At 38.9% G+C, this 24,208-nt stretch overlaps 1 protein-coding gene across 1 annotated transcript; it reads left to right on the top strand.

The window, feature by feature from the left end:
* Positions 1-16,409: 16,409 nt before the first annotated feature.
* Positions 16,410-23,939, top strand: LOC126668356 (uncharacterized). The gene is made up of 4 exons (XM_050361561.1): positions 16,410-16,438; positions 17,354-17,536; positions 23,652-23,776; positions 23,854-23,939. Exons 1-4 carry the CDS (start codon positions 16,410-16,412, stop codon positions 23,937-23,939), a joined length of 423 nt encoding a protein of 140 aa, XP_050217518.1.
* The last annotated feature ends 269 nt before the right edge of the window (positions 23,940-24,208 follow it).

Below are 24,208 nucleotides of genomic sequence, written 5' to 3'. Positions count from 1 at the left end.
AAAGTGTTGATGATTGGAGATGGGGACTGTTAAGAGATGGTTTCTCTCTGAATACGTCGGCTAGGGTTTCCACAAACGAGTTAAAAAAAGAATTGGTCGAATTATGGGGTCTATTTATAGACCCCACGCAAAAATTCAGCAGCGGGGCGCGATGGAAAGCGCGTCGCGAGGCGCGACGGGCATCGCGCCCTGCCACAAATTTTTAAAGAGGGCGCGACGCGAGGCGCGCCAGCCCTGTCGCGCCTTCCGTCGCGCCCTGCAGGTAAAGAAATAAGAAAGGGCCCGAAATGGGCCCCGAGCCCGGCGACGATGGGCATCCGAATCCAAACTTCAAAAATGTACTAAACGAGCTTAAACACGCGAGATACGAACGACAAAACAATCGAACGACCAATGGAAACACGAACGGAAAATACGGGGTATTACATTCTCCCCACCTTAATAAAAATTCGCCTTCGAATTTAAACATAAACAAATAACATAACAACACACCAAGTACAGAAACAATCAACTAAATTACATAAGTAACGTTACACGTACCTCAAGGAAAGAGGAAAGGATAACGTTTCCGCATATCGGACTCCGTCTCCCAAGTGCACTCCTCAACAGAATGATTCCGCCACAGAACTTTGACCATCGGAATCTCCTTGTTCCGTAATCTACGCACTTGTGTATCGACAATCTCAACTTGATGTTCCTCATAGGACAGCTTCTGGTTAATCTCAACGGTCTGAGGCACAATCACATGTGAAGGATCTGAGATGCACTTCCTCAGCACAGAAACATGAAATACCGGATGTACTAAAGACATGTCTGGCGGCAGAACCAGACGATAAGCCACATTCCCAATCCTCTCTGAAATCTCATAAGGACCAACGTACCTCGGTGCCAACTTTCCCTTGACACCAAAACGAACCACGCCCTTCATAGGCGAAATCCGAAGAAATACAAAGTCTCCCACCTGAAACTCGATGTCTTTTCTCTTCGGATCAGCATAACTCTTATGCCGACTAAAAGCTGTCTCCAACCTCCGTTTTATCAACGGTACCTTCTCTGAGGTAATCTGAATAATCTCAGCACCAGACAACTTCCGCTCGCCGACCTCTTCCCAGCAGATAGGAGATCGACACTTGCGTCCGTACAGAGCCTCATAAGGTGCCATCTCAATGCTCGCATGATAACTGTTGTTGTAGGAAAACTCAATCAACGGCAAATGAGTATCCCAGCTACCCTGAAAATCAAGAATGCACATTCTGAGCATATCCTCCAATGTCTGAATAGTCCTCTCAGACTACCGTCAGTCTGAGGATGAAAAGGTGTACTGAAGTCCAATCGAGACCCCAAAGACTCCTGTAACGCTTTCCAGAATCTCAAAGTGAAAACAGAACCTCTGTCTGAAACAATCGAAACCGGTACACCATGCAAACTGACAATCCTATCGATGTACAACTGAGCCAACTTCGAAGCAGGATACGAAACCTTGATCGGAAGGAAATGAGCTGACTTGGTCATACGGTCAACTATCACCCAGATGGAATCGTACCCCTGTCGAGTACGTGGTAAACCAACAACAAAGTCCATGGCGATCCGCTCCCACTTCCACTCTGGAATAGGTAGTGGCTGTAGATAGCCAAAAGGTCTCTGATGTTCCAGCTTCACCTGCTGGCAAGTCAAACACTTGGAAACGTACTCTGCAACATCTTTCTTCATTCCTCTCCACCAATAAGTACCCTTGAGGTCATGGTACATCTTGGTAGATCCCGGATGAACACTGTAAGCTGACCTATGCGCTTCTTCCAGAATCTGGTCTCTCAAACCATCTGAATCCGGAACGCACAGTCTAGAACCAAACCTGAGAACTCCGTCAACAAAAACAAACTCGGAATTCCCATCCAGATGGATCTCATCCATAATCCGTTTCAATTGTGGATCCTCAGCTTGTAAAGCTTTAATCCTATCAATCAAAACCGGCTGCACCTGCAGTTGTGCCAACAGACTACCATTCTAAGAAACCTGAAAACCGTAGCCCGAAGCTATCAAACCATGCCACTCTCTAACCATGGGTCTACGTCCAACCTCAGAAATATGGGCCAGACTGCTCGAAGACTTGCGACTCAAAGCATCGGCTACCACATTAGCCTTTCCAGGATGGTACCGAATAGTACAGTCGTAGTCTTTCAGCAACTCTAGCCACCTCCTATCTCAGATTCAACTCTCGCTGATCAAAGATGTACTTCAGACTCTTGTGATCAGTGAAGATCTCGCAAGTCACACCGTACAAGTAGTGCCTCCAGATCTTCAGAGCAAAAACCAAAGCAGCTAACTCCAAGTCATGTGTAGGGTAATTCACCTCATGCTTCTTCAGCTGACGAGAAGCATAGGCGATCACCTGTCCATGTTGCATCAACACGCAACCTAAGCCAATCCGTGAAGCATCACAGTACACAGTAAAACCCTCAATGCCAGAAGGCAACGCCAAAACAGGAGCTGTAGTCAGAATCTCCTTCAGCTTCTCGAAACTTGCCTCACACTTGTCGGTCCACTCAAACTCAACACCCTTCTGTGTCAGTTTAGTCAAAGGTGTAGTTATTCGAGAGAAATCCTGCACGAACCGACGGTAGTAGCCAGCTAACCCAAGAAAACTCCTAATCTCGGTAACTGACCTCGGCCTCTGCCAATCCATAACCGCCTCAATCTTCTTCGGATCAACCTTGATCCCATCCTTCGACACCACGTGTCCTAAGAAGGTAACCTGTTCCAGCCAAAACTCGCACTTTGAGAACTTAGCATACAACTGATGCTCTCGCAAGGTCTGTAGTATAGTCCTCAAGTGATAAGCATGCTCCTCCTCATTCCGAGAATAAATCAGGATGTCATCAATGAAGACGATAACAAACTGATCTAAAAACGGCTTGAAGACCCGATTCATCATGTCCATAAACGCTGCTGGTGCGTTAGTCAACCCAAACGACATGACTAGAAACTCGAAATGCCCATAACGCGTTCTGAAAGCAGTCTTAGGCACATCGACATCCCGGATCCGAAGTTGATGATACCCGGATCTCAAGTCAATCTTGGAAAAGCACTTCGCACCCTGCAACTGATCAAACAAGTCGTCGATGCGAGGAAGAGGATATCTGTTCTTGATGGTAGCCTTATTCAACTGTCTGTAGTCGATACAAAGCCGAAAGGAACCATCCTTCTTCTTAACAAACAGCACTGGAGCACCCCACGGAGAAGTACTCGGTTTGATGAAGCCACTGTCCAAAAGTTCTTGTAACTGCTCCTTTAACTCCTTCAGCGCAGCAGGAGCCATCCGATACGGCGGTATCGAAATAGGACCAGTTCCAGGAACAACGTCAATGCAGAACTCGATATCCCGATCAGGTGGTAATCCAGGCAACTCCTCTGGAAAAACGTCAGTGAACTCATTCACTATAGGGACAGTGTTCAAACTGCCCACCTCAGCATCCATATCTCGAACCACAGCTAAGAAAGCTTGACAATCCTTACTCATCATCCGCTTTGCCTTGATCACAGAAATTAGATTCTTCGGTGTCTCCGCCTTTTCCCCTTGAAAAGAAAAGGGTAGATCACCTGGAATCCGAAACTCAACCGACTTCCCTCGACAGTCGATCGAAGCATAATGGCATGCCAGCCAATCCATCCCCAAAATCACGTCAAATGAAAGTACATCCAAAACAACTAAATCAGCACGTAAATCTCTTCCATGGATCACCACGGAACACGACGGATACACAACGTCCACAACCACACAGTCAGACAAGGGAGTAGAAACAGATAAAGGTTCACACAGACTTGTTGGTGTTACACCCAACTTAGCAGCAAAACACGTAGACACAAAAGAGTGGGTTGCACCCGCATCAAATAAAACAAGAGCATCTACGAAAGAAATCTGAAGAGTACCTTGCACCACTGCGTTAGATGCATGAGCATCCTGAGGAGTCAAGGCGAAAACTCTGGCCTGACCCTGACTCTGCTGCTGAGAGCTTTGCCCGGTACCATAGCTGCTAGAACCTCTACCACCGTTGCCATGGCCTCCAAAACCACGCCCTCCTGAACCTCGGCCCCGCTGGCCACCAAAAGAAGCAGCAGGTTGAGAAAACCCTGCTGGTGCAGAGAACGCTGGTCTCTGACTCTGATAGGATGGCTGAGCGACACTAGCTGCCGACATCTGCTGCCCAGATGCCTGACACTCTCTAGAAAAGTGACCCGGCTGGCCACAAGTAAAACAACCCCCTGGTGCTAAATGACACTCGCCTGGATGTCGACGTCTGTAATTCTGGCAGAAAGGAAAAATAGCACCTCCACTGTTATCACGCCCAAAACTGCGGCTACTACCGCTGTTGCCTGAACTGTAGGTGTACGGCTGATAACTCTTCCTGACACCCCTCTTCTTGTTCTTGTACTGAGAAGGTGCCGATTGGTAGCTACCACCACCACTCTGCTGTCCAGGGCCAGAAGACTTCTTAGTCTGAGAAGGACCGGAAATATCCCCAAACTGCAATAACGAGCTCTCCATACGCCGAGCACTGTCTACTACGTCTGTAATATCTCTGCGTGTCTCAGTCAGCAAACTCACAAAATCGCGCCCTAAGCCTTTTACGTATCTGTTGTTCACCCTTTGCTGATCTGCCTGCAAGTCCGGAGCGAACCGACCCAACCTCATAAACTCTGTCGTGTACTCGGATACTGACCTATCACTCCTAGTCAGTGTAAGCAATCTGTCTCTGTGACCCTCTGTCACTGAAAACGGTAAGAAGAAAGCTCTGAATCTTGCCACAAACTGAGCCCAAGAGATGGCAGCCATGTCAGCATGAACATAGTCACAAAACCAGTCCCCAGCTGAACCCTTCATGGATATCTCGACTAGAACGACGGTCTGACGCTCAGTATCCTGAAGTCGCCGAGCATTCTGCTCAACCTCCTCGAGAAAATCCAGCGCGTCTCCAGAACTGTCAAACTCAGTTGGCTTCAGTCTCATGTAAGCCAATACCAGATCCCTGTCAGTGGTTCCAACACCACCAATTACTGCACCACCAGCCTGTGGTTGCTATTGCTGAGCAATCTGACCCAAAACCGCATACTGATCCTGCAAGTCCTCCAACTCAGGTTGTGCCCCACCTGGTGCTTGAGCACCCCCTGCAGCACCGCGTCCTACGCCTCTGCCTCTACCTCTGCCAGCTTGCCTCGTCCACCACGACCTCGACCAGCTCGACCCCGACCAGCTGGGCCTCTGCCTGCTAGTCCTCTACCAGCATGAACCTCTGGTTCATTCTGATCCACCTCCATAGAGATCGCGTCATCAGCCTCAGCATTTTGCTGAGCCGCAACACGAGTACGAGTATTCATTCCTAAGAATGAAACAAGAACAATTTTAAATAACACAACAAAGTTCATACCCAAGCATGAAATAGAACAAACACCAATTAAGATTTTCCGAGAAATCAACAACGATAAAAATTTATTCACCCAAGTGAAAATAACAATATATCAAGCAATACAGCAATTAACATACATAATTGACTCACGACATTCCTATAGGTATAGGCAGAAAGTTTTAAAAACAAAAGATGACGTTTTCAAAGACAAGACTCGAATCCTAATTCCGCAGTAGTTCCTAGGACAATTTAGTCACTTAACATGCCAAACAAATAAACACTTAACATTTAAAAGGCCTTGGTTTGAAACTAAAGCTTTGATACCAAGTTTGTCACGACCCATTTTCATGAATCGTGACCGGCGCTAGGGTATGGGTATGGTTGTACCAAAACCCGTAGCTAGCCTCGCGGATAACCAACTTAATACATTTAAAACAATGTTCCTGCATAAAACCCCATGCTCGGGGCAACCAAGACTTCAGCCTAATCTAGCAGTACAGATAAACAGCATATATTTAAAGTACGATTATCTCAAAATAATCTCTAACATTATGGCGATATAATATAATATCATAAACAAAGTAATCATGCCAAAGCTGATAAAACAATAGTCGGACCAATCCAACAAACAATAGCCAAAACTATAAACGTAAGGTTAAGACATGAATAATATGAAACTACTACTGCGGTCTAAGAGTTTAAAATAGTTCGACACTTTACTTCTGAAATAAATAAAGAACCTCCGAGAATGAAGAAACGGAGATCGACAAATGTTCAAATCATAAACCTGGAAAAATTGGGAAAACAACGGGGTCAGATTTACTGAGTAGAGTTTATATAACCATTTACATTTATTAATTTAAAAACCTTTAAAACGTTTAATAAAACATTTTAATTATGGATTATCAATGAAACCCTAAACCACAATTCTAAATCCATTGTCGTGTCCACGAGACGTATCTTAATAACCGATCCCCGATTATCACTTAATAAATAGTGAGCCCAGGAGACGTATCTTCCACCGGTGCTCTCAATAAGGTGAGAAGTATCTCAAACCTACCTCAATACCATTATTATTACCGGTGCGCACGCAGTCCCGATGATGCCCATCGAGTAGCACGTTCCAAATCAAATCCATAATGCCGAAAACAGTTCAAAAGCTGTTTATACATATATATATACAAAATATAACATTTGCTTAATAAAGAGGTAAATAGAGATATAAACTCACAGCTTGCTATTCCACGTGAAACTTGACAAGCAATCTAACTCTGGTTCGCCTCTGAAGTACGAACAGTCGACAAGTCTAAATAGAATATTAAAATCATAATTAAAATCAGACCCTAACTCTAAAGAGTACTAGACACCACATAGGACTAGCACACACAACAGCACGCTAACGTATAATCAAACACATAGATTAAAATGTATTAAAACAATAACCCAAGTTATAGAAATCAAACCATATAAGTTATATATATTAAATTACAATTCGAGTAATTTATTAAACAATTTAATTTAACCCAAGTTAAAATCCATATCAGTGAGTCAGCCGAGTTATTAAAACTACCAAGCTTCTTCCCACTTAAATTTATAAACCCGAGTTTATAAATTAAATATCTGATAAAATAATTATCTATTTTGAAATAGAATTCAATAACTTCCATTCCAAGTAACCCAAGTTACAACTAAAACTTAACCATTTTAAGTTTATAAAAGTTCAGGGGCTAAATTGTAATTTAGCCAATTTGATATTCGAAAACAAATTTAAATATTCGTTCTCAATTTACTAACTTATAACTCAAACAAAAGTTGAAAAGTTTAACCAATTGATAAAAAAACTTAACTTAAATAAGTTTTTAGAAATCTTAGAGGCTAAACTGCAAATTAGCCAAATTGACATTTCCATTAAAATTAAATATAATTACCCGAGTAATTATATTAATTTAAGTCATAAAATATATAACGTATTCAAATTGTCTATTTAAAATTAAAACAATACAAACTTTATTATCGAAAACCAAAATTATTGTTAAACAACTTAAGGGATTCAAAGTATTTAAACAAACAAAAATGACAATCATACTAGCCATTTAACCATCTCCTACAATTCATATTATAAAACCAAGCTCCTGCCATCTAAACCCAGCAACTATGCAAACTTGCCAATTCAAATTCAATTACAGCAACATGTACAACGATTATCAAAGCCAATCGATAATCACAAGTTTAGATCATAAAGAGAATGGTGATAACGATATTAAGATAACGCAGCAACTGGAATAGAGCTATGGCAGCAACATACATTCGGCAAAACTCAAGAACATGGCATCGATATAACATTCACAAGGCGGAATCGAAACGGCGATGGAACGACCTAATCCGTAACACGATTTACACATAAGAATGGCAGTAATAACCAATAGCATGAACGGCAGCAACAATCCAAAGAATGGCAGCAAGTTATATTAGAAACGACGAGACGGAACGGCAACGAACGGAGTAAACTTTACGTACCTTTATTGATTTCAATACGTGAGATTCGAAGAGATCGATGAGTCAATGCGAACCGTCAAAGAACAATCGAATTAAAGCCTAACATTAAGATACGAAATCAAGAACCGTATTTGATGATATAATGAATATAACGAACGAAACCAATTCAGTACTTACCGAACTTGAATCGAAGCAAATGAAAGAAAGTGTTGATGATTGGTGATGGGGACTGTTAAGAGATGATTTCTCTCTGAATACGTCGGCTGGAATTTCCACAAACGAGTTAAAAAAAGAATTGGTCGAATTATGGGGTCTATTTATAGACCCCACGCAAAAATTCAGCAGCCGGTCGCGATGGCAGGCGCGTCGCGAGGCTCGACGGGCCATCGCGCCCTGCCACAAATTTTTAAAGAGGGCGCGACATGAGGCGCGCCAGCCCTGTCGCGCCTTCCGTCGCGCCCTGCAGGTAAAGAAATAAGAAAGGGCCCGAAATGGGCCACGAGCCCGGCGACGATGGGCATCCGAATCCAAACTTCAAAAATGTACTAAACGAGCTTAAACACGCGAGATACGAACGACGAAACAATCGAACGACCAATGGAAACACGAACGGAAAATACGGGGTATTACACAAATCCAAACGTTTAAAACTTTACGAAACAAATCCAAACGTTTTAAACGTTACAAAACCAATCCTAACATTTCACCTTTTTAGCTATTTAAGCCAAACGTTTAAAACGTTACAAAACAAATCCAAACGTTTCACTTTTTTAGCGATTTAAGCCAAACGTTTAAAACGTTACGAAAAAAATCATAACATTTCACCTTTTCTAGCGATTTAAGCCAAACGTTTAAAATGTTACGAAACAAATCCAGACGTTTAAAACATCACAAAACAAATCAAAAGTTTGAAAACGTTACGAAACAAATCCAAACGTTTAAAACGTGCCGAAACAAATGCAAACGCTTCTCCTTTTTAGCGATTTCAGCCAAATGTTTAAAACGTTACAAAACAGATGCAAACACTTCACCTTTTTAGCAATTTAAGCCAAATGTTTAAAACGTTTCGAAACAAATTCAAACTTTAAAACGTTACAAAACAAATCCTGACATTTCACCTTTTTAGCCATTTAAGCCGAACTTTTAAAAAGTTACGAAACAAATCCGAACGTTTCACTTTCTTAGCAATTTAGGCCAAGCGTTTAATACGTTATGAAACAAATCCAAATGTTTAAAACGTTGCAAAACAAATCCAATTGTTTCACCTTTTTAGCGATTTAAGCCAAAGGTTTAAAATGTTAAGAAAGATATCCAAACGTTTATAACATTATGAAACAAATCCAAACGTTTAAAATCTTACGAAACAAATCCAAACATTTAAAACTTTACAACACAAATCCTAACGTTTTACTTTTTCAGCAATTTAAGCCAAATATTTAAAACGTTACGAAACAAATCCTAACGTTTCACCTTTTTTAGCGATTTAAGCCAAACATTTATAACGTTACGAAACAAATCCAAACGTTTAAAACGTTATAAAACAAATAAATTTTTTTAAAACAATAAGAAACAAATCCAAACTTTTAAGACGTTACGAAATAAATGCAAATATTTCACCTTTTTATCGATTTAAGCCAAACGTTTAAAACGTTATGAGACAACTTCAAACTTTAAAATGTTACGAACAAATCCTAGCGTTTCACCTTCTTAGCTATTTAAGCTAATCGTTTAAAACGTCACGAAACAAATCCAAACATTTAAAATGTTACGAAAAAAATCCAAATGTTTCATCTTTTTAGCAATTTAAGCCAAACATTTAAGACGTTACGAAACAAATCCTAATGTTTCACCTTTTTTTCTGTCGCTAAACACCTGAAATTCGTCGCTAATTACACTTAGCGACGGATTACCGACGGACTTGGTCCATCGGTATATTTTGGGTCGCTAATTGTAATAGGGACCCAAAAAAGCATCTGTCGCCAAATTACCAGCAGATTTTTCCGTCGGTAATTTGGCGACACTAGGTCGACAATTTGGTCGAGCCAGCCGACCCATTGTCGACCACTTAGCGACGGACTTGTCCGTCGCTAATTCCGTCGGCAACACTTGATATTGGCGACGGAATATTCCGTCGCCAATATCAAGATCTGTCGTCTCCTGGTCAATTGGCGACGGGATATTCCGTCGCTAAATGAAAAAAAGGGTCGCTAATTTGTCTGATTTTTTGCAAATAATTTTTTTTGCGGCGTATTTTCATGTTTTTTTATGTTATTCATTATACCTGTTAAATAGACCATTCACACACATAAGAAGCAATAAATATATATAACCAAATCCGTAATATATATATATATATATATATATATTAAAAAAAAAAACTTCGAAAAGCATACAAAATACATAAATATGCCAAAATATGCGAAAAAAAAACATAAATAAGTCAAAATGTATCACAAAAGCCTAATCTAAACGAGTGGTGTCATCAGCAGGTGGGCGTGGGGGAGGTGGGAACTGCAGGCATAACTCGGGTGGGAGTGTAGTCATCAGCCGCGCAAGCTCAGTACGGATCCGCTTGTCGAAACCCGCCTCTACAGTACGGATCCGCTCCTCAACCCGCTGCTCGAAACCCGCCTCCACAGTGATCATACGCTGCGCGACCCGTTCGTCAACTTCTCTCGCAATACGCTGCTCGATCTCCTCACTTATAACCGCCGGTTGCTGCTGTGTCTGAGATGATCCCCAACGCAATCGGCTGCTCTGGCCGACGTAGGATGCGGAAGCTGAACCAATACTGTAAACTCGCCGCTTCTTGATTGCATCCAGAGACAAAAATAACTCGTTCTCATTGATCAGCTCAGGAGTCGACAAACTCCTCTCCCCAGTCGCCTGAGACTGGGTCGCTGCAGCCAGCTCTTCCTGGAAACGGTCTTGGGAAGAAAAAAGCAAATTCACAGTTTAGTTAAATTCTGTAAAATACTTAACAAATATTAGTTTCAACCTATATATCTAACTAAAATTCGGCAGCATTTCCTCTATAATATGAGCATCACCCATTTTTCAGGGATTTCTTGCAAAAACAACTACATACAGCTCTTTGAACTATACTCAACAACATTCACAACAACAATCACAACAATCACATAAACATCCTACAATAAACTATACAGCTATATATTTATTTATAAAAATTCTATTACTCTTTACAGTTATTTAAAGTTTAAATAAACATACAATTTTGTCTTTTGATCTCTTGTCAACGAAGACCGTCCGATCGGCTTTTGTCAGGTGCAACCTGAGATGCAACTCAGCCAGAGTGGGCTCTCGATCGAGCTCCTCAGTCTAGTATATGAAATGAAATTAATTAGTAGTTAAAATAAAATATAACACTAATATTAATATTTAAAACATACCAGTACTGTTTTATGCCTCGTAGCCGATCGCGATCCTGCGGTATGTCGAACCGGTCCGGTCCCAGCTCCGATTGCTCACTCATCCGATTAGCTCGTGCTATATCAGACATCTCCTTTGCCTCAACAGTATCCCAAACACGCTTCCACGACGCCCAAGTCTCAGCACTAACACTACCCTCTTTTTTATCTGGCCTCATGTTGTGGATAATGTCTTTATACCGAGTGGCTCCATGGCGGCAAAAGACCCCTCGAATCAGATCGTCGGGGTAGGTCGCATCCCAGCAAAAACCCTTCTGCAAACCATTAATAAAAACAAATTAGTAATCAAAAAGAAATTAAAATTAAATATATGAATTTAACAACCTTAAATTCCTCGAAGTAAAAGCCTTTATGCTCTGCTGTCAGCTTCTTCCATGAGGAACCCTCAGCAAACCAGCAAGAACGGAAAATTGCAAGATCGCTCTAGATGCCATCCCACTATCATTCCTACTATCCAGCAATGTTTCCCTCAATATTAAAAAAACCCCTTAGTTTCTGCAATGAGTAACTCTAACCCTCCCCGAGTCATCCGTTGCTGGAAGCGTATCCTGTAGCTGCTGATGTCTAGCCGCTCTCCGATGCCCGGGTCTACTCTCTGCCACCTGCTGCTCAACCTCAATTGGATTCTGATCTGGGTCTCCATGTCCCCGTCCGCGTCCCTGGCCTATGGCCCTACCCCCTCGGCCTCTCATAGCTGCAAAAAAGTTTATAAAACAATATTCCACACGAAAAATTTAAACACATCCATTATAAAAACTGAAACACATAATTTAATAACAAAGTATAGTCAATACAACAATAAACGTAACTAAAAGTCAAAATTCTACAGAAATGACAATGAAACAAATCACGCAATATCTATATTATCTTCCGGTCCAATGTCATCATCGTCTGATGAGGATGGTGGATAATCAGCTTCCGTCTCTAATTTTGGAGGGTTGTATAATGCATTCTCATCTGCCTCGCCATTCAGATCAACTAAATTTGTCAGAACTTCATTAGTTGTGACATTGAGCGGATGTTCTGCACTATCATCTTGGAATGCTGGAACAGTTCTTTCGGGCATATCAAGTTCAGAGCGAGCCTTTATCTTGCACACTACCCACCAATCTTTCTTGTCCCGTTTTTTTCTTGGGTAGGGTAAGTAATGTACTTGATCGGACTGTTCAGCTAAAACAAAAGGTTCGTATTCGCTGTACCTCTTTCTGTGATTAACATCCACTATGTTATACCGAGGATGGACTAACATACCGACCTTTTTCGTAGGATCAAACCAATTACATTTAAACAAAACCGTCCTTTTTATTGGTAGAGTTGGATACTCTAACTCGATAATGTCAGTCAACACTCCATAAAAGTCGCTTTCGGCCGGGCCGTAGAGTGATCCTTTTACACAGACTCCACTGTTCATGGTAGTCCGATCCTCCCCATATTCTTCAGTATTGAATTTAAACTCGTTCACGCAGTACCCCTTGAATGTTTTGACCTATCTAAGCGGTCCTTTTGCAAGACTTAGAATATTGGGATTGGTACAGACAGTGGGGTCTTTCACCTGTATCACAATAGCAGTTATACGGATCAACATGATAATATAAACAACTACGAAATTAAAACAACATCAATACTTACATATTGCTCGAACCAAAAGGCGAATTCACTCTCCAACTTTACTACAACTTCGGTCGATGTGATTTCGGGGTTGATTTCATACAACTCGCCTTCAAAAACTCTATTTACAAGAATGCGAGCAAATTAATACAATTTGGATAAGATTCATCAGTATTGAACTTTAATGTGTATATTAAGGCTTAGTCTCTGTAAGGTTTGATTTTAAGGCAATTCAGAAGGATATAGCTTCGGGAGGCAACATATTCAGCATCATCCAGATATCTGTTCCGACAAGCACCTACAGGTCGCCCATTCGGTTTGAAAATAGATAATCTATCGACGTTGTCATCAACATCCATATCGCAAACTTCATTTCTTTGAATCTTACATGGTAGCATTGGATCACCATCCGTGAAATAGAAAGATGCAAATTTTGCTGTTTCCTCTAATAGATATCTGCTGCTGATGCTCCCTTCCACTTTGCCTTTATTCGAGACCTTATTTTTGAGTTTTCTCAGGTATCTGCATAATTAAATAATTAGTTGATGTACCAACCTCTCGATCAAGGAAATAGAACTGTAAATGTATTACCTTTCAAACAGACACATCCAACGATACTAAACAGATCCTGCCATCATAGCTTCGTACGGAAGGTGTACAGGGAGATGTTCCATCGAATTAAAAAAAACTAGGCGGAAAAATACGTTTCAACTTGCACAGTATCTTCGGGATATCAAGATCCAATCTCTCAAGATCTGCCGTTTTCAGCGATGTGGCAGTTAATTCTCTGAAGAAGATACTCAACTCTGTTAAAGGCTACCACACTTCTGGCGGAAGAAGTTCCCGAAGAGCAATTGGCTAAAGTCGTTTCATGAAGACATGACAATCATGACTTTTCATGCCCATCATCTTCAAATTGTTTAAATCAACACATCTTGACAAGCTGGACATGTAACCATCCGGAAACATTAACTTTTGAATCCATTCGAGCAAAATCTTTTTTAAATCCCGATCCAAAGCATACAAAGCCTTTGAATATCTACCGGTTTTCTGATCTTGTGCTAGGCCGGGACGATCACAAATCCCATTCAACTCTGCCCGAGATTTTTCCGTGTCTTTTGTCTTACCGGGTACATTGAGCACGGTATTGAAAATGTTGTCAAAAACATTTTTCTCAATATGCATGACATCGAGATTATGCCGGATTAAATTTGTCTTCCAATACGGTAAATCCCAAAAAATACTCTTTCGATTCCAACCATGGCCTTTAGATAGTTCAACATCTGTAGCCTTAGCATTAGTCTCACAAGCCCTCTTAAACCCAGACCTTCCACCTCTGCTAACAATTCATCTCCAGTCCTTACACCTCCAAATTTGTGCTTTACTTGTTTGCCTTTTCGGAATTCAGTAACGTTTCGACGAAAATGGTGGCCCGTAGGTAAAAACATTATGTGGCAATCAAACCAGGATTGTTTACCACTCTCAGGCAACGTGAATGCCTCGGTATTTTCCATACAATGCGGACATGCCAATCTTCCTGATGTGTTCCACCCAGACAACATTGAATAAGCGGGAAAGTCATTAATTGTCCACATAAGCGCCACCCTCATTTGAAAATTCTGCCTATTTTGAATGTCATACGTCCGGATTCCAGATTCCCACAACTGATTCAACTCCACTATTCACAGTTGTAGGAAAATATCCATATGGGTTTTTGGATTTCCGGGTCCCGGGACAAGTATTGTCAAAAACATAAACTCATCCTTCATGCACATGCCAGGAGGCAGATTATACGGCATCACAGTAACTGGCAAGGCAGAATATTGTGACCCAAAACTACCAAATGGTTTAAACCCGTCAGTATATAAGCCTAGTCTGATATTTCTTTTTTCGTCTGCAAAATCTGTATGAAACGCACTGAACCGTTTCCAAGACGGAGAGTCAGAAGGATGACACATCTTCTCGTCTTCCTTTTCATGTTCGGCGTGCCATGTCATATGTTTAGCCGTGGCTTTGGAAGCATATAACATTTGCAGTCTCAGAGTTAAAGGGAAATAAAACATTTTTTTATACGGAACGTTAGCCCTTCTTTTGGCCGAATTTCTTTTCGTAATAGGTTTCCACCGAGGAAATGTGCAAACTTCAGTGGGTTAAATTCTCGTCCGCCCCCAAGTAAATCATACAGTTGTGGAAACAGCAATCAATAACCTCAACCGGCAATCCGATACCTTTCACCAGCTTCTTTATATTAGCAAACAATTCGGCATTTTGTTGTTTTCTGGAAGCAATTCTCGTAATAAACGGCAGGTGTCATCAATCAAAGATATCGACCCCTGATGTCGACACTTAATATCCAAAATTTCAACAGATGCAGACAGGGGTGAATGTCTGCTATTTCCCGGCCATATTTCTTCTTCTGCTGCACTCATCATATCAAAAAACTTATGAACTTCTTCATTCGGGGTCTCTTCCCCAAAAACTTCAGGACGAGCAACATCAATAACCATTCTCTGACCGGAGTTTAAATCTCCCCCTCCCTCATTATAGTAATCGTATTCATTAGCCGACTACTGAACAACACGAGGGACATTCACCTCACCGTGGTGAATCCAGACATAGTAATCTGGAACAAACCCAAATTGTAAGACATGTAGTTTCACAACTTCTATATCTCGAAAATTCGTATTTCTACATTTTTTCCTAGAGCATGGGCATTTTATCTCTTCTCCACTCATACACTCGGGATGTTGTACAACACAATTCACAAACTCTTCAAGATTAGGGGAAAAATCTGGCGACAGGAAGCTCCTGTCATTCCTCGTATACATCCAACTGCGGTCTGAATTCATTTCTGGAGGACGGACAATTAGGTACTGGTTCATAAAGCTCAATGTAGCAAAGTCAATGTAATTGACTGCTAAAAGGGTAGGGTCCTATCCCATTCGCAAAACTGGCGCCTCATAATTCGATCACGATATATGCATGAATACGGAGAAAAATATTCGGCAGCCTTCCCGCGTCGTTCCTAAGACACATTATATAATATAAGCTGTGTAACACTAATTATATATTCCGTAAGGAATAAGCGTTACACAGCCTATATTAAATAATCACCCGGAGAACATACGCCAGAAAACTACCACATATTTTTCTACCATATCCATACTTACATGTTTCCGTGATCAAATTACGCAGACGACGACAGTTTTACGAACCGTAGACACGTATAATCCCGTGCCGTTCAATCTCCTGAACACACAGAACGGGTTTCTACGTCTAGGTAAGATTTTATTCGGTGGGAATAAAATCTTTGTTTATTAAATTTTACAGTTATTCAATTTACTCTAACTAATTAAAATGAAATACAAAAATGCAGTAACACTTACTTATTGAAGAGCAGAACCGCAATAAAAAGGATATATGAATACGGTAGACGCGATGTAAACAGTCAACAATGGCTATGATAAGCGGCTATCAGCAACCGTCAGTGAGACACAAACCTAATATGATAGTTTTATATTAGTTTTGTAGATTACTATTAATTAAATAATTAAAGTTATACTATTAGTTATAAAGTAGTTATTATATACTCATTGAAAATTCGGCAGCACTTTCCCTTAAAATGAACATCACCCATTTTTTAGAGAAGTCCTGCAAGAAAACATTTCATATTCCAACATAACCAACAAACCATTTCATCTCAAATGTTTCAAATTAAGAATAAATTACATAATCAAATTAAACAATTCAATTAATTCTAATAAAATATTTAATCTAATGAAATTATAATTTATTTAATCTACAAATCAACAATCTAATTAACCTAATCATATATAATCTAATTAACTTAAAATTTCATCAATCAATAAAATATTACTAATTACATAATCTAATTAAAATACTAAAATAAAAAAAACGTAATTAATACCGTAATAATACTAAATAAATAACTAAATGTCTTAAATAATAACTACACCACAAACTAAAGAATAATTAATTAATGTTAACTAAACCCTAAATTGAATTGTATAATTAAATTATCTAAAATTCTCTAATTTAATTACATAATTTAATTACCAACTAACATAATTAATTATTATTTAAAATAATAACATATCAAATTTTTCAAAATTTAATGCAAACAATTCCAATTTAACTTAATTCAAAATTAATCTAATTAAAACTTAGTGTAATTTTTTATAAACCCTAATTAACAATTAACCTAATTTATTAAAGCCTAATTAACTTTAAACCTAATTAGTAAACCTAATTTACAATCTAAAACCTAATTTTGAATCTAATTACATCCTAATTTAAACCTTATATTAAATCCGGAAATATAATAAACAAATAAATAAATATATAAAACCTTACCTCTAATGCAGCGAATGGTGGCAGACGGTGGAAAACGGTGTCGGCGTCGAACGGCGGAGAGCAACCTGCTGGCAGTGGAGGACGGCGGGCTTCGTCTGGAAGAAAGAGGAAGGTGAACGGCGGAACTGGACGGCGGCGGACTGAAGAAAAGATGAAGGTGAACGGCGGCGGGACTGAAAGGCGGAATGGACTGATGAAATGGGGAAGGTGAACGGCGGTGGTTCTTAACAAAACAAATCCAAAGGTTCTTCCAAACGTTTATAACATCACAAAACAAATCCAAAGGTTTGAAACGTTACGAAACAAATCCAAACGTTTAAAACGTTACGAAACAAATGCAAACGTTTCACCTTTTTAGCGATTTAAGCCAAACGTTTAAAACGTTACGAAACAAATTCAAACTTTGAAACGTTACGAAACAAATCCTAACATTTCACCTTTTTAGCGATTTAAGCCAAACTTTTAAAACGTTACGAAACAAATCCTAACATTTCACCTTCTTAGGGATTTAAGCCAAGCGTTTAAAACGTCACGAAACAAATCCAAACATTGCTAAACAAATCCAAATGTTTCACCTTTTTAGCGATTTAAGCCAAACGTTTAAGACATTACGAAACTAATCCAAACGTTTAAAACATTACGACATAAATCCTAACCTTTCACCTTTTTAGCGATTTAAGCGAAACGTTTAAAACGTTATGAAACAAATTCTAACGTTTCACCTTTTTAGCAATTTAAGCCAAAGGTTTAAAATGTTATAAAAAGAAATCCAAACGTTTAAAACGTTACAAAACAATTCCAAACATATAAAACGTTATGAAACAAATCCAAACGTTTAAAACATTACGAAACAAATGCAAACGTTTCACCTTTTTAGCGATTTAAGCTAAACGTTTAAAACGTTACGAAACAAAATCAAACTTTAAAACGTTACGAAACAAATCCTAACGTTTCACCTTTTTTAGCGATTTAAGCCAAACGTTTAAAATGTTGCGAAACACATCCAAATGTTTAAAACGTTACAAAACAAATCTAAAGGTTTAAAACGTTACGAAACAAATCTAAAGGTTTAAAACGTTACGAAACAAATCCAAACGTTTAAAACGTTACGAAAGAAATGCAAACGTTTCACCTTTTTAACGATTTAAACCAAACGTTTAAGACGTTACAAAACAAATTCAAACTTTAGAATTTTACGAAACAAATCCTAACAAATTCAAACGTTTAAAACCTTTTTAGATATTTAATGTAATACCCCGTAAGTTGTTAAAATACTTATAAGATATTAGAACGTGCCACTTGTCCGAAATTAAGAAAGTTAGGATATGATGGCCGGGAATGATAATCTAGATGAGAAGTGTTATCCGATTAAGCATATCAATTGGACCATAAAATAATAATTTTAAGCGAAAATTATTATTTATAGCAATTATTAACGGGACTAAGGGGAAGTTAAAGTAATTAAAACAAAATAAAGTATAAGTCCCGAACTAAATATTTTCACACCAAGGTCCGTGAAATATATTTAAGAAATTATGGAAAAAGTTTCATAATTACTGGACATCTTTTAGTTAAGCACGTCGGTTGATTGAGAAGATGAGTTAAAATGCAAATTAGCCACTTTAACGACTAAAGTGGACTTTACCACAAACTTCCAAAGGAAGTTGTGTATTAATCTATTTTCTTAAAATAAGAAAATAATATCGATAAACTGGTTATCGATAATCATTAAAATGAAATATTGGACGAAAAAGTGCAAGTTAGCTCAAAATGGAATTTTGAGCGTCTTTGGCCAAAATTGCCAAAATAAATTATTGGAAAGTGAAGTTATAAGATATGAGACTAATATTATTTATTTGGAAATAAATAATATGAAATTAATTGGACCTAAAAGATTTAGCGTTCGACGGACTAAATTGGACGAAAGAAAGGTTATGGATTAAGAAGTCGGAGGTGGCAACTTTAAGGACTAAAGTGAATATAAGCCAACAACTTGGTGAGTAAGTGAGTAAGTGGCATATTTTCCAGCAATATTTCTCATATTCATCCATTTAGCTTGAGAAAGAAAGAAATAGGAAGAAAATGGAGAAGAGAGAAAGGAGAAAATAGAGCGCTTTTTGTAAAATCGAGCTACAGAGCTCGTTTCTAAACCGAATTCGATGATTTCGGTGGATATGGATTCGGGAATCAATCCTATACTCAAGGTAAGCATCAATTCACATTTTTGTTGACTAAATTTTGAACAAAATTGATGAGTATAGGGTTGTTTTGTTCGACAGATTTGATGAACTCGTGATTGATGCGTATTGGATGATTATGGATGTTTAGAGCTATGAATTAAGTGTTTTGATGAATGAATTATGATTAATTGGAGATTTTTAGTTGAGGATAGGTCATGGCCGAAATATATGAGTTTTGAATGATGAAAATTGATTAATATATGGCTTAGATTTTGCGGAAATCCTAAGTGAATTCATGTTTAAAAAATTGATGATGGTATTAAGTTTGGATTGTGTTGTTATGGATGAAATTTTGTGGCTGAGTTTAAGGTGAATTAATGGATGAAAAAAATGGAAGGGAATGAGCTAGGGTGTTTTTCCAATCACATTATGATTAGTGTTCGAATTGATTGATGAATTGTGACGTCTTTGAAAAGTGAAATTGGAGAGTCGTAGTGATGAAACGTTGTGCGTTTTGTTTCCTAAGTTCGGAAAGGATTCCGGACAGCCAGGCCCTACCCTTAGTAGGCAGAGGTATGAAGGTCATAGGGGCTGAGGGGGTAAGCCTCACATGTTGAGAACGGAGACATTCGTCGTTGGTTGAGCTCGACGAGTAACGGATCAAGGTAAGGATATAGTTAGACGTTGTCGAGTTAAGTAGTTGATTGAAACATTGGTATAATAAATGCTAAAGGTATTTGCCCATATGATAAGACAATGATGTATGATATAAGTGCTAAGATCTTAGGTTCTGATAGGTTATTAGTTACGAGATAAGTTTACGCAAACAAGTAGGACGTTTTGCAGAAAACTGTTTTAGCAAAACATTCATGTTATGGAGGCTATATCTCGAGCTATATAACTCCAAATTAAGTTCCGTTTATTGGTACGAAAACTTAAGGATGTTACCTTAATATTTCTAAGTATAAGGTTCTGCAAAATCAGAACATAAAATGTTCATTTTGGACTGAACATTTTATTGTGCAGTATGCCCTGCACTTGTAATCAGCTTTAAGGAAATGACTTCCGAGCTAATTGCCGAAAAATCTATAATACCCCGGAAAAACTTTGTTTGATGGTTCCGGAAGTAAGTTCGATTAGTTGCGGAGTTTTGGTTTGTTTTCGTGGAACTATTCAAATTGTGGTTCAACCAAAATGGTTGAACCAAGAGGGACCCAACTCAGGTCTCAATCGAGACCTGAGAGTTTCGTTGCTCTCGTTTGAGACCTAGCGATCTCGAACGAGACCCTGTATTATAATTGGTGTATCGTTCGAGACTGTGAGTCTCAAACGAGACCTTTTAAGTTTGCTAAGGCATGATGCCTCAGCCTTAAGCCTCGGTTTTTCTTTCCCTTATAAAACGTTTAGCTGCACGTTTCTTTTTAGTTTTTTCTAAACTTAAATCTTCCTCGTACTTACAATAAACCATAGCCGTCATAATTCGTTTGCTACTCGGAGAAGAACGCTGCTAATCTCTTTCAATTACCCTTGCTGTTTCGGTAAGTTTTACAGTTCTTGATATTCAGTTTTAGCTTTGATCGATGCTTAAATAAATTGAATCGTTCTCCTTCGTTTCGAGATCGAATTCAATTCCGTTTCGTCTCGGAGATTGTAGACTCACGCCTCTACAATTCTCATCCTTATTTTTTCCTAGCGGTACTTAATTCTATATGTTATAGTTGCCGCCGTTTCATCGTAATTACACTTTGTGTTGTTCTGTTTTTAACATCCAAGGTACTGTCGATTTGTACATTGTTATTGGTTATGTTATATGTGTTTTAAATGATCATTAACTCATGATTCATTGATTGTAAATGGTTTAACCTTTGCCTAAGCTTGCGATTGTTCCGTTTCCGGTCGTCGTTCGTTATATTCATTGTCGCCGTGAAATTTCCATGATGGCCGTGACATGTTCTTGGTTCTATCCTTGTTAGTTAGGTGAAGTGTTAAGGGTGATTGTGTGTGTTAATAGAGGAATCAAGACCTAGGTTTATTTTGATTTTAGCTTCATGAATGGTTGCAGCAAAAATGATGATTGCGGGGGATGGATTTCTATTTGAATTAGAGAAGATAACTAATATGTTATATGGGTTCCTAAAGTGTTGGATTAATTTGATTTAATCCCTTAAGTTGTTGTAACTATAGTTTTGATTCTCGATAATAACTTTGTTCTCATTTCGAGTTATAATTTGCAACTTGAAAATATAATTTATTTTATAACCCAAATTAATATAATTACTCGGGTAATTATAGTTAATTTTGATTTACACGTCAACTTGGCTAATTTACGATTTAGCCCCTAAAAGTTTCTAAAAACTTATTCAAGTTAAGTTTTTATCCATAGGATAACTTTTGGACTTTTATTTGATTTATAATTTAGTAAATTGAAAATGAGTAATTAAATTTTATTTCGAAAATCAAATTGGCTAAAGTACAGTTTAGTCCCTAAACTTTATTAAACTTAAAATGATTAAGTTTTGGTTGTAACTTCGGTTACTTGAATTGCAAGACATTGAATTCTATTTTAAAATAGATAATTATTTTATCAAGTATTTTAATTTATAAACTCGGGTTTATAAACTTAATAAGTTATGTTTTGGGTTAGACTGTGGTCACCCGACAAGTGGGAAGAAGCTTGGTAATTTTTAATAACTCGGCTGACTCACTGATATAAATTTTAACTTGGGTTAATTTAAATTATTTTTTCGAATCATTTTGAATATGTTTATATGAATTGTACTCTATAACTTGGGTTATAGTTGGAATGCATTTAATATAAGTGTGTATTAAATGTGGCTTGATATTGTGTTGTGCTGAACTATTTTTCGGCATTGTGGATTTGATTTGGAACGTGCTACTCGATGGGCATCATCAGGACTGCGTGCGCACTGGTAATGATTATGGTATTGAGGTAGGTTTGAGATGCGTCTCACCTTAGTGAGGGCACTGGCGGAAGATACGTCTACTGGGCTCACTATTTATTAAGTGATAGTCGGGGATCGGTTATTGAGATACGTCTCACCGACACGACAATGGATTTAGAATTGTGGTTCAGGGTTTCATTGATAATCCATAATGAATATGTTTTATTAAACGTTTTAAAGGTTTTTAACTTAATAAATGTAAATACTCAGTAAATCTGACCCCGTTGTTTTCCCAAATTTTCCAAATGTATGATTTGAGCCTTGGTTGATCACCGTTTCTTCGTTCTCGGAGATTCTTTATTTTATTTTCAGAATAAAAGAGTCGAACTGTTTTAAACTCTTAGACCGCAGTAGTAGTATCAGATTATTCATGTCTTAGTCTTTTACTTATATTTTAGACTGTTGTTTGTTGGATCGGTCCAACTATTACTTTATCGCTTTTGACATGATTACAGTGTTTATGGTATTTATATTGTATTGCCACACTGTTGTAGATTATTTTGAGATAAGCGTACTTTAAATATATGTTATTTATACGTACTGCTAGATTAGGCTGAAAACTCGGTTGCCCCCGAGCAAGTGGTTTTATGCAGGTACATTGTTTTAAATGTGTTAAGTTGGTTATCCGCAAGGCTAGCTACGGGTTTTGGTACAACCATACCCATACGCTAGCGCCGATCACGATTCATGAAAATGGGTCGTGACAAACTTGGTATCAGAGCTTTGGTTTCAAACCAATGCCTTTTAATCATTAATTGTTTAATTGTTTTGGCATGTTAAGTGGTTACTTGCCCTAGGAACTACAGCGGAATTAGGATTCGAGTCTTATCTTTGAAACGTCATCTTTTGTTTTCAAAACTTTCTGCCTACACCTATAGGAATGTCGTGAGTCAATCATGTATGTTAATTGATGTATTGCTTGATATATTGTTATTTTCACTTGGGTGAATAATTTTTATCGTTGTTGATTTCTCGGGAAATCTTAATTGATGCTTGTTTTGTTTCATGCTTGGGTATGAAATTTGTTGTGTTATTTAAAATTTTTCTTGTTTCATTCTTAGGAATGAATACTCGTACTCGCGCTGCGGCTCAGCAAAATGCTGAGGTTGATGACGTGATCTCTATGGAGGTGGACCAGAATGAACTAGAGGTTCAAGCTGGTAGAGGACTATCAGGCAGAGGCCCAGCTGGTCGGGGTCGAACTAGTCGAGGTCGAGGTGGCCGAGGTCAATCTGGTAGAGGTAGAGGCAGAGGCGTAGGACGCGGTACTGCAGGGGGTGTTGCAGGGGGTGCTCAAGCACCAGGTGTGGCACAACCTTAGTTGGACGACTAAGACTTCAACACTTTTTTGGCTGGAGTTGCTGCTTTACATCTCAACCAGGTTCAGCTGCAAGCGGGACAGGTCTCTTTGCAGGATCAATATGCGATTTTGGGTCAGATTGTTCAGCAGCAGCAATCACGGGCTAGTGGTGCAGCAGTTGGTGGTGTCGGAACCACTGGCAGGGATCTGGTATTGGCTTACATGAGGCTGAAGCCAACTGAGTTTGACGGTTCTGGAGACCCGCTGGATTTTCTCGAGGAGGTTGAGCAGAATGCTCGGCGACTACAGGCTACTGAGCGTCAGACCGTCGTTCTAGTCGAGATGTCTATGAAGGGTTCAGCTGGGGACTGGTTTCGTAGATCTGTTCACGCTGACATGGCTACTATCTCTTGAGCTGAATTTGTGGAGAGATTCA

This window comes from Mercurialis annua, linkage group LG2 (assembly GCF_937616625.2).
Source record: "Mercurialis annua linkage group LG2, ddMerAnnu1.2, whole genome shotgun sequence".
Lineage (NCBI taxonomy): Eukaryota > Viridiplantae > Streptophyta > Magnoliopsida > Malpighiales > Euphorbiaceae > Mercurialis > Mercurialis annua.
This window is presented reverse-complemented; position numbering and strand designations above follow the sequence as displayed.

Excerpts from the sequence above, each read along its gene's own strand:
- LOC126668356 (XM_050361561.1), top strand. The coding sequence starts at position 16,410 with ATGGCTATGATAAGCGGCTATCAGCAACC. Across the intron at positions 16,439-17,353 it reads ATAAGCGGCTATCAGCAACC|ACGGTGGAAAACGGTGTCGG; the intron begins GTCAGTGAGACA and ends GAATGGTGGCAG. Across the intron at positions 23,777-23,853 it reads AGGGGGTGCTCAAGCACCAG|GTTCAGCTGCAAGCGGGACA; the intron begins GTGTGGCACAAC and ends CATCTCAACCAG.